Source organism: Epinephelus fuscoguttatus, linkage group LG19, assembly GCF_011397635.1.
Source record: "Epinephelus fuscoguttatus linkage group LG19, E.fuscoguttatus.final_Chr_v1".
NCBI lineage: Eukaryota > Metazoa > Chordata > Actinopteri > Perciformes > Serranidae > Epinephelus > Epinephelus fuscoguttatus.
The window spans coordinates 35,180,905-35,194,179 of NC_064770.1; the positions used below are offsets into that span (position 1 = coordinate 35,180,905).

Here is a 13,275-nt window from a genome sequence, read left to right on the forward strand (position 1 = left end):
TCACTTCACATCAGAGGTTTCATCAAATATTCATTTGTAATATTCTAAAAATGTTTTACTTTGTTGTTCAAAAGAGTAAAGCAGCAAAAGCTTTTGAAATCCTTGGTCATATTTTCCAGCAACCAAATCGTATCTTAAATGCCCCTGAAATGTTTTGCACTTTGCACCAACATCGCACATTATTTATCCTACAAATCATGACAACAACCCACGAACTGGCAAACTGTGCTGTTACAAGATGTAGCCTTTGTCCAGCTTTTCACCTCATACGCTTTTCTTTGTTTAGGTTAAAATGCTCGTGCACTCCACCCCCATTTTGTAGCAAAAACGACATACTCAAATTAAAATGACTGTAGCTTCTGAACCGCTCTGACTACATGCATGCATGAGGTGTTGCCAGAAAGAAAACTCCCTGAAGTTTCTTGTGAAAGTGTCAGAAACACTCTAGGTGATACAGAGACAGAGTAATGGGCCTCTGAAGTCAGTAAAAAATTAAAGATTTTGCCTAAAATAAAATAAAAATGTATTTCAGGGTGAATAACTGTCTGTGGCTTCATCTGAGCAGGTAAATGACACTGTGGGGCTGTAGGCACACTATCAATGAACATTTGTTTCAAATTTGAAGAAGATTGCTCAAAGTATGACCATTCTACAGTGTTTTTTCCATGAAAAGATCCAGGCGGAGCTCCAAAACAGTCACCAGTACTATCTAACGTTAGCATTTACGTTATATTATAAAAACTCAGTCGTCACTGACCCCGGATAACTTTCAAAACTCCGGGGTTGTGTTTGACTGTGCAGGACAGGTAATGTTATGCAGGGCTCAACAATAAGGAGGAAGAAAAACTCTCGGTCGGGCATGTAAACTAACAACTCACCTGCCCGATCGGGCAAGTTGCTAAAAATAGTAAAAGTTAATCACTAATTGATAAAATAAATGTATTTTAAAACGTGCTCTTCTGCTCTGATGCAGCGGTCTCTCTGCCTGAAGTCACAGGCACAGCTGTGTAACAATGTCCTGCCCACAGCCTCCATTGATATTATTTTGCGTGACGGACGCTTCATGTAATAACATAACAATATACGAATTATGGTGTTATGTCATCGTGTCATTTCTGTCTACATGGTCACACGTTAACAGTTCTCCTCTGCTCTCTGTATCGCGCATGGCGGAGTTCCGCCACACACACAGGTGAGCACGCTAGAGCGGCTCGGGCCGCATTTTCCTGACCAAACCTGACCCCGAGCCCGGTGCAGTTTGTCAGCTGACAAAGTTATTGAAATGGACAGTGTGTAAATAACCATCAACAGACTGCTGTTATGCACAGACAGACACGCTGCTCGCACAGCAGCTCAGTACGGCACTCATGCTGAGCTTGTGTTGCGTTCAGGCGTAAAGGTCATAGCACAAAACAGCAGCATGTCAAGTGACTTTTTACTTTATTATGTTCAATAAAATTGTATGTTCCTAAATCACCTAAACACCTCATATGTAAGCTAGACAGACATTTCACCTGCTCATACTGTGCACACATGTACTGTGTGTACTTAGTCCTAAAGAGCTCTTCTGGTGCCAGTAGATACATAGAAACATCCCAGCAGGCTGTGCTTTGCAAGCATACAAAAAAGTTTCACGCATGTGAAAATTATTTTTCATGCGTGTGCTTCACCTCCGCTGCTACAACTCCATCCCAGGGGAAACGCTGCTGTGTGCGTTTTGTGCAACAGGTGGATGTGGTAGTCGACTGGTAGAGTAGAGAGAGAGCTAAGTAGTGTTGAAGTAGAGTAGAGCAGGGCAGAGAATATATTAAACCTGGTGTTAACACAGCAGAACTGGAGAGAGGGGTGAAAAATAAATAGAGGTGGGCATGGCTCAAGTAGGGCGCAAAATTATAGATGGAGAACGATTGACAAATTTTTCACTTTAAGCCCTGACACTGTCATTTTGTGCAGGAATTAAGCTACAATACATGACATATGTTGTTTTAATTAATAAATACAGTGTGAATAAAGATTACATAACATAAAAATAACTGCAGTCTTTGTTATTTGATAGCCGCTTAAATTAAACAATTTTTATAGGGCAAGTAAAAAGTGACTTCGGGCAAGTAGATCTCTGACCAACTTGCCCGACCGGGCAAGTGAAAAAAACCTTAGCGTTGAACCCTGTTGTGTTTAGTTTGCCTCTAATGTAACAGGCTATAACGTTATTTATGACAACACAGCATCCAGTTGCTAATGGCTAATGTTAGCCTACTGTAGCGTAGCCTCTGAAACATAACGTTATCTTCCTTGTGCGTTTCCACTTACTAGTAACATTAAGGCTACTATTTAACATGAGCACTGTAACCTTATTCCAAAACTTTTAAAACTCTGGGGTTGCGTTTGACTGTCTTGGTTGTAACGTTACATTCTAACGTTACCTTGCCAACGCCTATGTCCATCATAGACGTAATGAGGACGTAATGGAGGAGGGGGGAGTAGGCCTTTGGAGGGAGGTGGAGTTGCAGGAGGAGGGGGATGGGACTTTGGAGCGAGGCGGGAGTTGTGGATGTTGTAAGTCCTGTGTGAAATGCAAGAAAGGTAAGAGTAGCTTTAAGGGGAGTGTGAAAAGGCCTTTTTTAGTTTAGGGTTTTGTTTGTGTTGGCGTTGTTAAGAAGATGCTCATTTTTAATGATGCAACATTTGATCAGGCAGACACGACATGTCAGTGCAAATGTTCTCTTTGTGTGTGTGTGTGTACAGAAGGTGAGTCGCATGAAGAGTAAGAACAACATAAAAAGAGGCCTTTATGACATTCTGGACTGGCTGGAAAAAAAACAGTCAAAGCGCATCATAGACTTCTGGGACTGTGTCTTCAATGAGACCATCATGAACCAGTACCCCACCCTGCGACTGCTGCACAACAAACTCAAGGACGGTCAGACTCTTTTTTTTATGGTCATTAGACTGTTAATGATTGTAAATCTGCTTACTATTGAACTATTATAATTTCTATTATATACTAAGACAGGTTTATTTTTGTAAGATAGATATTTGGTATATATATTTACATGGTTTATAGTTGTGTGACAAAGTTAAATGGTAATAAAAGCAGGTAGAAAAGTCTGAAAAGGTATAAGTTTATCTCTAGGAAGTTGTCTCTCCTTTTCCGATGTGTAAATCAAATTAACTATACACTGACAATTTGCTTTTACATTACGCTTTTTATTATTTCTAAATATTACTTTTTCCATCTGTCCGCTTGCTGTATGTTCATGTCTTTTTTTTATTTTTATAAATAAGTAAAATAATAAAAAAAAAATAGTAAAAAAAAAATAGTACAAATCTTAACATTTTAATCTCTGGGTTTTCATTTATATCACAGGGTCTTTCCATTTTTACCAACAACAACCAGAGAGGGATGAAACAGAGGAGTCAGATGAAGGGAAAAGGAAGAAGCTTTCGGCAGATGAGGACGGAGAGAAGAAGCAAACGAACTCAGTAAAGAAGAAGAGAAATCTAAAAAGTAGGAGCGCGTGCGAGGAGGAGGAGGAGGAGGAGCAGGCCGGTCCGTCATCTCGACTGACTCCAAGGAAAAAGTCCAAGAAATTATGCTTCTGTAAGTCGACTCCCATTTAGGCTTTACTTTTCTAAACTTACTGGGTCTCATTCATGAAATGTTAGCAAAGCTATGAGAAGATTTGCACCTTGGTACTAAAATCCTACTTCAGATTCATGAACGCCACGGGAACGTCAGAAATGATCACAGGCAGGAGTGCATGTTCATGAATACCAATCAGTCGTAAATTGACAGCGCACTCCTGCTTGTCAGCAATTAGCATACATCCCGCCCATGAATAGCCAGTGACCACCATATAAGGAGGTGTTAAATACCCTGGACTATGGAGAAAGAGAAAGAGAAAAATAAAAACTTTTCCAACGCTGAGACTGAAGTTATTTGGGGTGAAGTGGAGTTAAGGAAAACATTGTATTTTCTTCTGTTGGCAGTGGTGTGACAGGAACAGGTAAATCAAAGGCCTGACAGGAGGTAACAGGTGCTGTTAACTCTGTGTCTTCTGTTGTAAGAACCATCCAGCAAGTTAAACGAAACTGATTCAACATGAAATTTGATGAAAAAAACCCCACAAGTACACACAAAAAACCCACAGGAAGCCGGTCGCAGCTCGCTGCTGCAGATGAGTGTATTGCTTGCATCATCGCAGAGACCTCTCTGTCAGTTTGCCCTCAGGCTCGGCATTGTTTAAACCACTATTAAAACATCTTAATGCAGGTAGTCTGATGTCGGCATTAACCCACCGTTAAGTTTAACAAGTCCCTCCAAGTCTCTGCCAGATTCTGATTCACCAGCTGCCCACAGGTCTTATTAAACCAAAACTCAATTTGAAATAATGTTTACGTCTCCCACGTCACAGCTCTGATAATTAAATTAAACAAAAATGACGTGATGACGTTGGTTTGTTACTTTATTCATTCAGAGAAAGGTGTTGTCCAGTTTTGTATCATTCAAATAACTCATATTTTAGAACCCTAATCTGAAGCTCAAATCCTGTAAATACCAACTAGTTTAACTAAATGTGTGACATTTCTAATCTCTTGTCATGTTTAACTTACTTGTTTCAAAGGCATCTGTGTATTGAGAACATAACAGAGCATCTAATTGAGACAGGCCTTTATTTCTCAAAATGTGTAGCCACACCGGGCTACTGAAAGGGACGAGGCGTTTAATTTGGACTAGGCTTTTAATTGAAGTTGTTGGAAGTAAAAGTACAAGTAAATGCTGTTAATAAAAAAGCAAGTGCTCAGAATTCTGAGGATTATCAAGTTTATTTCTGAACCTGTGCACCACCTTAAAAATGGAGCATACACTACACTTGAAGAAAAACAAGGTCTTCTTAAAAACATTTAGCATTTAAAAGCATTTAAAGAAAACTTTTGACTATCCAGGGCTGACACACTGCAGTCACAAACCTTTATCTCCTTGAATCATTACTCGCCCTCTCTGCTGTGGGACGCCATTTTCTGCTTTAATCGTGAAGCCGATCTCATTGAGTGGAAATTAGTCGCTAGCAGAGTTGGGTATAACGCGTTACAAAGTAACGCGTTAGAGTACTTTGATTACTTTTTGCAGTAACGAGTAACCTAGCGCGTTAGTTTGCTGTTTGAGTAATCAAATACTTCAGTACATTTTCAAACAAGACATCAGTTACTTCTGGTAGTTTTAGAACGCTGGTCCTTCAGCTCCGAAACAGCAATGGCTGTCGTTTGGTTCTAATAACGGAGATAAGGTTAAACCTATCAGTCTGAAAGAAGCCACGGCGCTTGTGGCTCGCTACGTGGTCAGAGAAATGCTGCCGTTGTCTACGGTGGAGTCTAAATAGGTGGAGTAGGACTCGCTGACAGACATATTTCAGACTCAGGACTTGCATTATGCCTGGTACACGCTACACGCTGGTACTCACCAATTATCCCCGGTCGTCTTTCACGGCGTGTGTGATGTCATCGGGTTATTCTTGTCCTATTTTTATTACTTTCATTATTATTTGTGTCTGTTCATGTGTCAGCCGACATGTGGTTGTAGTCACCTAAAAGCGTCAGCAGATGGCAGCAGCTACATTTGAAGCGCCATATGTAAACTACGTAGCTACTGTATCTTCCACAGGAAGTTCTGACAAATGTTTCAGAATAAAAGCCTATTTAGAAAATGGAAGGATTCTCTCAGCTGAGGTTATAAGGGGCTTTTAATTTGAAACAAGTGTTGAGTTTGAAATGATGGTGCGATATGTTAACTTTATAAAGACAACGGAGCGCATAAAAACAATCAAATTACAATACCTAATTATGTATTATACAGAGCTGACAGATGTACCAGAGGTGGTGGTGTGGCAACATATGTTATATCAAACTTACAGTCTGAACTGATAGTTCCTCATGTAGAGCCTGAACATTTTGAGAGTCTTGTTGTAAAAGTTATACTCCATGAGAATAAATATCTTACAATTGGAAATATATACAGACCCCCATCTGCACCCGTTGAGTCTTATAGTTGCTTGAACTCTACCATTACTTCCATTGTTTGTAATAATGAAATTATTATTCTCGGTGATTTTAATAAAAGCTGGTCAGATAGGTCCTCTCTCAAAGATCAATCAGTTTTTTTCTAATTTAAATCTAACACAACTAATTAATGAACCCACTAGAATCACTGCCACCTCTCAGTCTTTGTTGATTGGATACTTGTATCTCATCCAAACAGAATTACAAATGCTGGTGTATTGTCTGGTTGTCTTAATGATCATTCAGCAGTGTACTGTGTTTGGAAGATAAAAATTCCAAGATCACCTCCTAAATTGGTGAATATTAGACAGTACAAGAAAATGGACCAGACAAGTTTATTCACGATTTAACTCAGATAAACTGGGATAGATTTCAGTTAATACCCGATGTTCAAAGTGCTTGGGATTTTTTTCTTTCTGAATTTACCTAAGTTGTTGATAAACATGCCCCCTGGAAACAGTCAAAAGTCAAGGGTAATCATTTACCCTGGATCACCTCTGAACTAATACACCTCTTCAGGCAAAGGGATGAAGCATGGGCAAAATTTCAGGCAACAAGGACACATACTGATTGGGAAGCATACAGGCAACTAAAAAATATCAGCAAAACTCAAGTTCGGAACACAAAGTCTAATTATTTTAAAGATTGTCTAAGTAATAGTTTTAAAAATCCCAAACAATTTTGGAAAAATATCAAAAACACATTACTTACATCTAATAAATGTTCCGTCAGTCAATTAAGAATTGCTGATAGAATAATAAATGAACCTTTATCTATTACTTATGCTTTTAATCAGCATTTTTCCTCTGTGTGCTCTAATTTAATTCCTAATACTGCTCATATTACCTCCCATACCATATCACAAAGTTCTTTTAATTTTCATGTAATATCTCCTAATGATGTCCGTAAGGCTATTTGTGATTTAAAAGAGAGCAGTGGTCCTGGGCTTGATGGGATTGAATCTAAATTCATCAAACTAGCATGCCATATTCTCATTTATCCTTTGGCTGACCTTTTTAACCTGTCTTTGTCCACATGTGAAATACCTGTTATTTGGAAATCAGTAGGCATTACACCTCTCCTTAAGAGCGGTGATTCACTTGATCCCAACAATTACAGACCCATCTCAATTGTGCGTTCCATTGCCAAAGTATTTGAAAAAATAATTCACAATCAATTATCACGGTATCTTAATGATAATAATTTACTCTCCCAATATCAGTTTGGTTTTAGACCTAACCACTCCACAACTACTGCTCTCTTGAAATTCACTAATGACGTTTTTTCTGCATCTGATCATGGTAATCTTACAGGAGCCATATTTCTTGATTTAACCAAAGCCTTTGATATGGTTGACCATTATTTACTTTTAGACAAGCTTCAGGCTGTTGGTCTTTCTCAGCATGCGCTGATGTGGTTTAATTCATATTTGCACAATCGAAAACAATGTGTTGTATTGAGAGGGTGCAGATCAAATATGCTTACTCAACAAAATGGAGTACCTCAAGGTTCCACCTTAGGACCCCTCCTCTTCTCAACATTTATAAATGATCTCCCTCTTATTTTTTCCGAATGCCATACACAGCTTTATGCGGATGATACAATTATATATACATGAAAGCCCTCTGTCTTATCAATTCAAGAAGCTCTACAATGTGATTTTGATGTTTTACAAACCTGGTTGTTAGCTAACAAACTATTATTAAATAAAACAAAAACTCACTCAATGCTCCTTGGTGTGCGCCAGAATCTCAAAGCCATATCTATTTTTTTAATGCTAAAGTGCAATGATGGCAAAACTCTTGAAAAAGTTGAAAAAATTAAATATCTTGGTGTCTGCATTGACTCAGAACTCACTTTCAAAACTCATATTGAACATATTGTCAGGAAAGTTAATTTTGGTGTCGGTGTTTTGTGTCACAACAAACATTGTTTTACGGTCAGTGTTAAATTAAACCTCATCACTCAGCTTATATTACCCATAATTGATTATGCTGACATAGTTTATCACAATGCTGCTAAAACTGATCTCTATCAACTTAATGTCATTTAAAACAGACTTTGCAGATTTATACTAGGCTGCTTATTTTTCACACACCATTGTACAATGTTTGACACTCTAGGATGGCTACCCCTACATGAGACGCCAATTTCATTGATTTCAATTTATTTTTAAATGTATTAATTTTGATTATCCTTATTGTTTGAAACAATTTCATAGTGTCTAATGAAGAAGAAGATGAAGACGAGGACAGCGACCATGACAAGGAAGACCAGGTTTCATCAAGCAGCAAAGAAAGTTCCACAGATGACACAGGTGCTGGTTTCTACAAAGTGATATTCAGGCTTAAAACACATTTATGCTCATAATAGAAATAACTGAAGGTATGTGTCCTGTCCTCATGTTAGTCATACTTTAAACATGTCCATTACAGATGACGAAAGACAGACGGAGGAACGGCCTCAGCAGCAGCCACAAACCAGTACAACAAGACATGACTGTAGCAGGAAGGTGTTCAGTGTTACATGTGGAGCTTTAGCTGCGACATTACACAGAAATCGGTTTGCATCAGGTAACTGTCTCCCACTGTACACAAAGTCGCGAAATACACTCACTGGCCACTTTATTAGGTACACCTTGCTGGCACCAGTTTGGACCTCCTTCTTAATTCTTGGTGTCACAGATTCAACAAGGTGCTGGAAACATTCCTCAGAGATGTTGGTCCATATTGACATGATGACATCACACAGTTGCTGCAGATTTGTCGGCTGCACATCCATGATGAGAATCTCCCGTTCCAGCACATCCCAAAGGTGCTCTATTGGACTGAGATCTGGTGACTGTGGAGGCCATTGGAGTACAGTGAACTCATTGTCATGTTTGAGATGATGTGAGCTTTGTGACATGGTGCGTTATCCTGCTGGAAGTAGCCATCAGAAGATGGGTACACTGTGGTCATAAAGGGATGGTGATTGGCTGAATAGCGCAGCAGTTGAACATGTGTACCTCATAAAGTGGCCAGTGAGTGTATGTGTATCTGCACAACCTGTTTATTGTGTGGGTGTGTCACTCTAGTGATAAGGTGTAATGAAATGTGTCCTAACCAGCTGACTCTTCTAAACTCACCACCAGGGACTCGTGGGAAGAGTCTTCGTACTGAGACGATCTGGTTGACTCCGGAGGAGTTTGTGAAGGAGGCGTCATGTCCAGATGCAGATGCCACCTGGAGGAAGGACATCCTGTATGAAGGGGAACCACTCAGTGTCCTCATAGAGGTGACCATGATCAGGGTGACGTGTTATTGTAAAGTGTGTGTCTCTGTGTTTCTGACAGAAGCACAGGATTGTACAAAGCCTAAAAGACCTAAAGTACAGCTTGAAACAAAGAGGACAACACTGTTGATTTGTCTTTTCAGGGAGGCATCTTGAGGATCCACTCACTGCTGTGTAAATGCGGACTGTGCAAACCAGATAGTAGAGACCTGGTGAGTTTGTTGATCAGTCAGTTTCAGACAAGGAACCTTTTTCCTTTCAGATGCAGGGTGTAATTGTGCTGTGTGTAAACGGAGTTGCTGTCGTGTCTTTTTGGCAGGATGACCAGAAAAACGATGATGAGTGTTGCGTCTGTAAAGGTGCAGGAGAAGAAGAGTTGGTGGAGTGTGACCACTGCCCTCGCTCCTTCCACCAGAGATGTCACCTGCCTCATGTAGAGGACGACATTTTAGGGTGAGCTTTGATCGAAAACAGAAGACAGCCGCAACATGAAACATTTTTATGGGATCTCAGTTGTTTCATTTCTTTGAGACTGACAGAGATAGAGGTAGACCAGCGGGATTTATATTTGTGTGGCAGTAGTGTTGCTTTCGTCAACGAAAAGTATGACTAAATGTCGTCGTCAACGAACCTTTATCACGTGACGAAAACGAGACGAGATGCAACGTAAATGGTGGTCATGTGACGATAAGTATAATTAAATATATAATGCAATATTGTTGACGAATAAAAACAAGACTAAATGTGGTTTACAAAATAAAACCTCTGCTAAAATGTCTCTTCATTTTCGCTGACCAAAACGAGACGAGACGAAATAACGTTATAATGTTTAGTCGTGTTATTATTATTATTATTATTATTTTGCAGTATTTCTGTTTCCTAGGCTGTGCGTCGCACTGCGCAGACGGATTACAGCCGTGACGATATACAGTACAACATCACTCGCTCTCATGTGATATTGCTTTTATACAACAGTTCAACAACAGCTTAAACAGCAATGCTGAGTAAGGAAATGTTAACAAAAGGTGATGGAATAAATTATTTAAGTACTTTATGTAGCTCCGCGAAAAAAAACAGCTCCCCCAGTCTGTTGCCAGGCAACGCAGCACACACACCAGGAACTCACAAGTTACTTTGTATTTACATTGATCTGCAGCTGTGTAACTTCATCCAGTTCGGCTGATGAAACGTTGGCAAACCTGGATGTTGGCACGGCCGGATTCAGCTTCCACTCTCCCTCATCCTCATCAGTACCTCATCAGATGATCATTGATAATTCCTGACTGTTATCGCTTCATTTTTGCTCTTCTCCAGTTTGTCGAGGTCAGCTGATGTTACACAAACACACCTGGAGGTCTGCACAGAAGAGTCCTGGCTTTCCTTTTCCTCGTCCTCTCCTGACAACCACTCATAATTTAATTCAAATGTAATTTTGGGGAAAATATCCATCTTCTTGGTTAAACGCTATAGTGTCAGTTTGCGTCAATGTAGCGAGTGTGACAGTTGGTTAATTAATGGCTGTATTTATATTTATTACACGGCTCTATTAAATGCTGTATTCTGATTGGTCAGTCGCAGCATTCAGAGGTCTGATATTACTGTGTAGTGACTGTTGCTATGTAGCCCAGCGTTGCTAGGGACGCTGCCCTGACAAGGAGATTCAGCCGTTGCCGGCAGTTTTTTTTTTCTCTCCTCCTGATTTAATTTATAAATCAATACAAATCATATAATTAATCAATATTCTGTCTCAAATTATTTATTTAACTGATAATTAGCCGTGTAGTAAGCGGGATAATGTATAATGAGTTGGTGAATACTAGGAAAACAACTCCCTTCAGGGGAATAGAACCCCTCCGCTGCGTGATTTTACTGTTACAAGTCCCAGTGATGTTATAGCCTACTCTATATCGGCACTCACGGAATGCCTCTCGTCCAATCAAATTACTCGGTTGGAACTAACTGTTGTATAAATAAATATATATTTAGCTCTAACTAGAAGCTAATTTAGAAAAGAAAATTTTAGTTTGGTTACACTATACTAGGTACTTATACTATATTGACTGGGTATAATAGAATTGCATTACTAAAAAGAGACTAAAATACAGTTTTCATTGACTTAAACTAGACTAAAATGTCATCAGTTTTCGTCGACTAAAACGAGACGAAAATAGTCATGGATTATTCTGACTAAAATAAGACTAAAATGCTCAGACTTTTAGCTGACTGAAACTTGACTAGACAAAAAAGAGTATGAACGTGACTAAAACTAATAAAAACTAAAATGACAGTTTGACACAAAGACTAGACTAAAACTAAAATTAAAACAGGCCGCCAAATCAACACTATGTGGCAGACCCTACGCCGTAGCATACGAATGTCACTTTCGCCGTTGTGAGCATTTATACTTGTGCGGTGGTGTGTCTGTGTCACTCTGCAGTTACACCTCCAAAACACTAGTCAGCGGTGGAGGTTTCTGTGAAGTGCTGTAAAGTTTAGTTGATTCAAAACTCACATTAAACACACATTAAACATGGCTTAATAGAGACAGTTTCAAACACAAGTACACAATTCAGCTTCACGGTAACTGGCAGCATTCACAGACAAATACTTGTCTTCATCTGGACACATTTTCCCCACAAATACAACATGCTAACGTTATTAGCACAAGCCTATGGCATTTTACATTGTATAAATTAGCCTAGCGGCTAGCGATCTCCTCTCATATGAAGCCAGGGACAACAGCAACATTTAACAAAGGTAACGGCACATAATTTGGCTCCATTACAGCTCACAAGGTTCACAACGTTATTAGCACAAGTCTATGGCATTTTACATTGTATAAATTAGCCTAGCGACGAGCGGAGATTTCCTCTGCTCATATGAAGCCAGGATAAATCACACACACGACTTAAAATGCTATTTTTGTGGAGGCTTTATTGTCTTCACAATTCATTGTTTCTTATCTGTGAAATTAAAGTAAATAAAAGCTTTGTTTCCACTGAGGGAAATGGTTTCAGCTTACAGAAATAAAGAGGAGGTCTGCGTCGCTGTGACATGTAGTTACATTTCTGGGGAGCTGCACATCAGGCTACAGCTTAAGGAACGACGTGAATACAACGCAGAAGTATAAATTCCCGGGCGTCGGTGGCTTAGTGGTAGAGCATGCGCCCCATGTACAAGGCTGTTGCCACAGCGGCCCGGGTTCAACTCCAGCCTGTGGCCCTTTGCTGCATGTTACTCCCTCTCTCTCTCCCCCTTTCACACTTGTCTGTCCTATCAAATAAAGGCTAAAAAATGCCCCAAAAAATAACTTAAAAAAAAAAGAAGTATAAATTCCGCCTGAAACTCAAGGAATGGCTGATTAAAATTTGTTGGTCAGAGGTCAAGGTCACCGCTACTGGAACAAAAATCCTCAGGTAAACACTGTAGCTTTATCATTTTTATAAGGTGATATGTAAATGTCATTAAAAATGCAGGTAGCAGTAGCTGCAGTGGATATACTCCTATGCTGTTGGGAAACTTCCTATTAAACTCTCCAACTTTCATAAGCAAACTCCTCTATGTTGGTCTCTTCTTTATAAGCACAAGTATTCTCCTCACAAATGTGTTTTATGGAGCAGAGCCAATATACGTATAGAAATGAGTCCATGTTCTTGAAACATTGGTTTAACAGCAACATTCTGCATGTGAAGCAACTATTTGACAAAGATAAACGTTGAATTCATGTAATGATTTCAAAGACATAGTATTCCTGTCTCCCAACGTGAGTAACACTGTAGTAAATGCACTGCCAACTGGCATCATATTAATCAGACATTCACTTATTCCAAGAACAGTACTGCTAAATATAATTGGACAGACCAGACTCTTGATGGTGAGACATGGAGTCCTGTATTCACTCTTCCTTCCTGCCCAACAAGATCAAAGAGCTGCTTTTTAAGGTTT

General features: G+C 39.5%; 1 protein-coding gene across 11 annotated transcripts in view; it reads left to right on the forward strand.

Moving 5' to 3' along the window:
* sp100.1 (SP110 nuclear antigen, tandem duplicate 1) overlaps positions 1–13,275 on the forward strand; it is a 67,896-nt gene that overhangs the window by 47,736 nt on the left and 6,885 nt on the right. For 3 of the 11 annotated variants that reach the window (XM_049560717.1, XM_049560716.1, XM_049560715.1), the window contains exons 2-8: positions 2,746–2,920; positions 3,368–3,601; positions 8,279–8,374; positions 8,493–8,630; positions 9,191–9,333; positions 9,474–9,542; positions 9,650–9,783. In XM_049560717.1, the coding sequence (XP_049416674.1) occupies positions 2,746–2,920; positions 3,368–3,601; positions 8,279–8,374; positions 8,493–8,630; positions 9,191–9,333; positions 9,474–9,542; positions 9,650–9,783 (989 nt within the window). The remainder of the gene's footprint in view (positions 1–2,745; positions 2,921–3,367; positions 3,602–8,278; positions 8,375–8,492; positions 8,631–9,190; positions 9,334–9,473; positions 9,543–9,649; positions 9,784–13,275) is intronic. The other 8 variants (XM_049560719.1, XM_049560718.1, XM_049560720.1 and 5 more) reach the window with 7 other exon arrangements.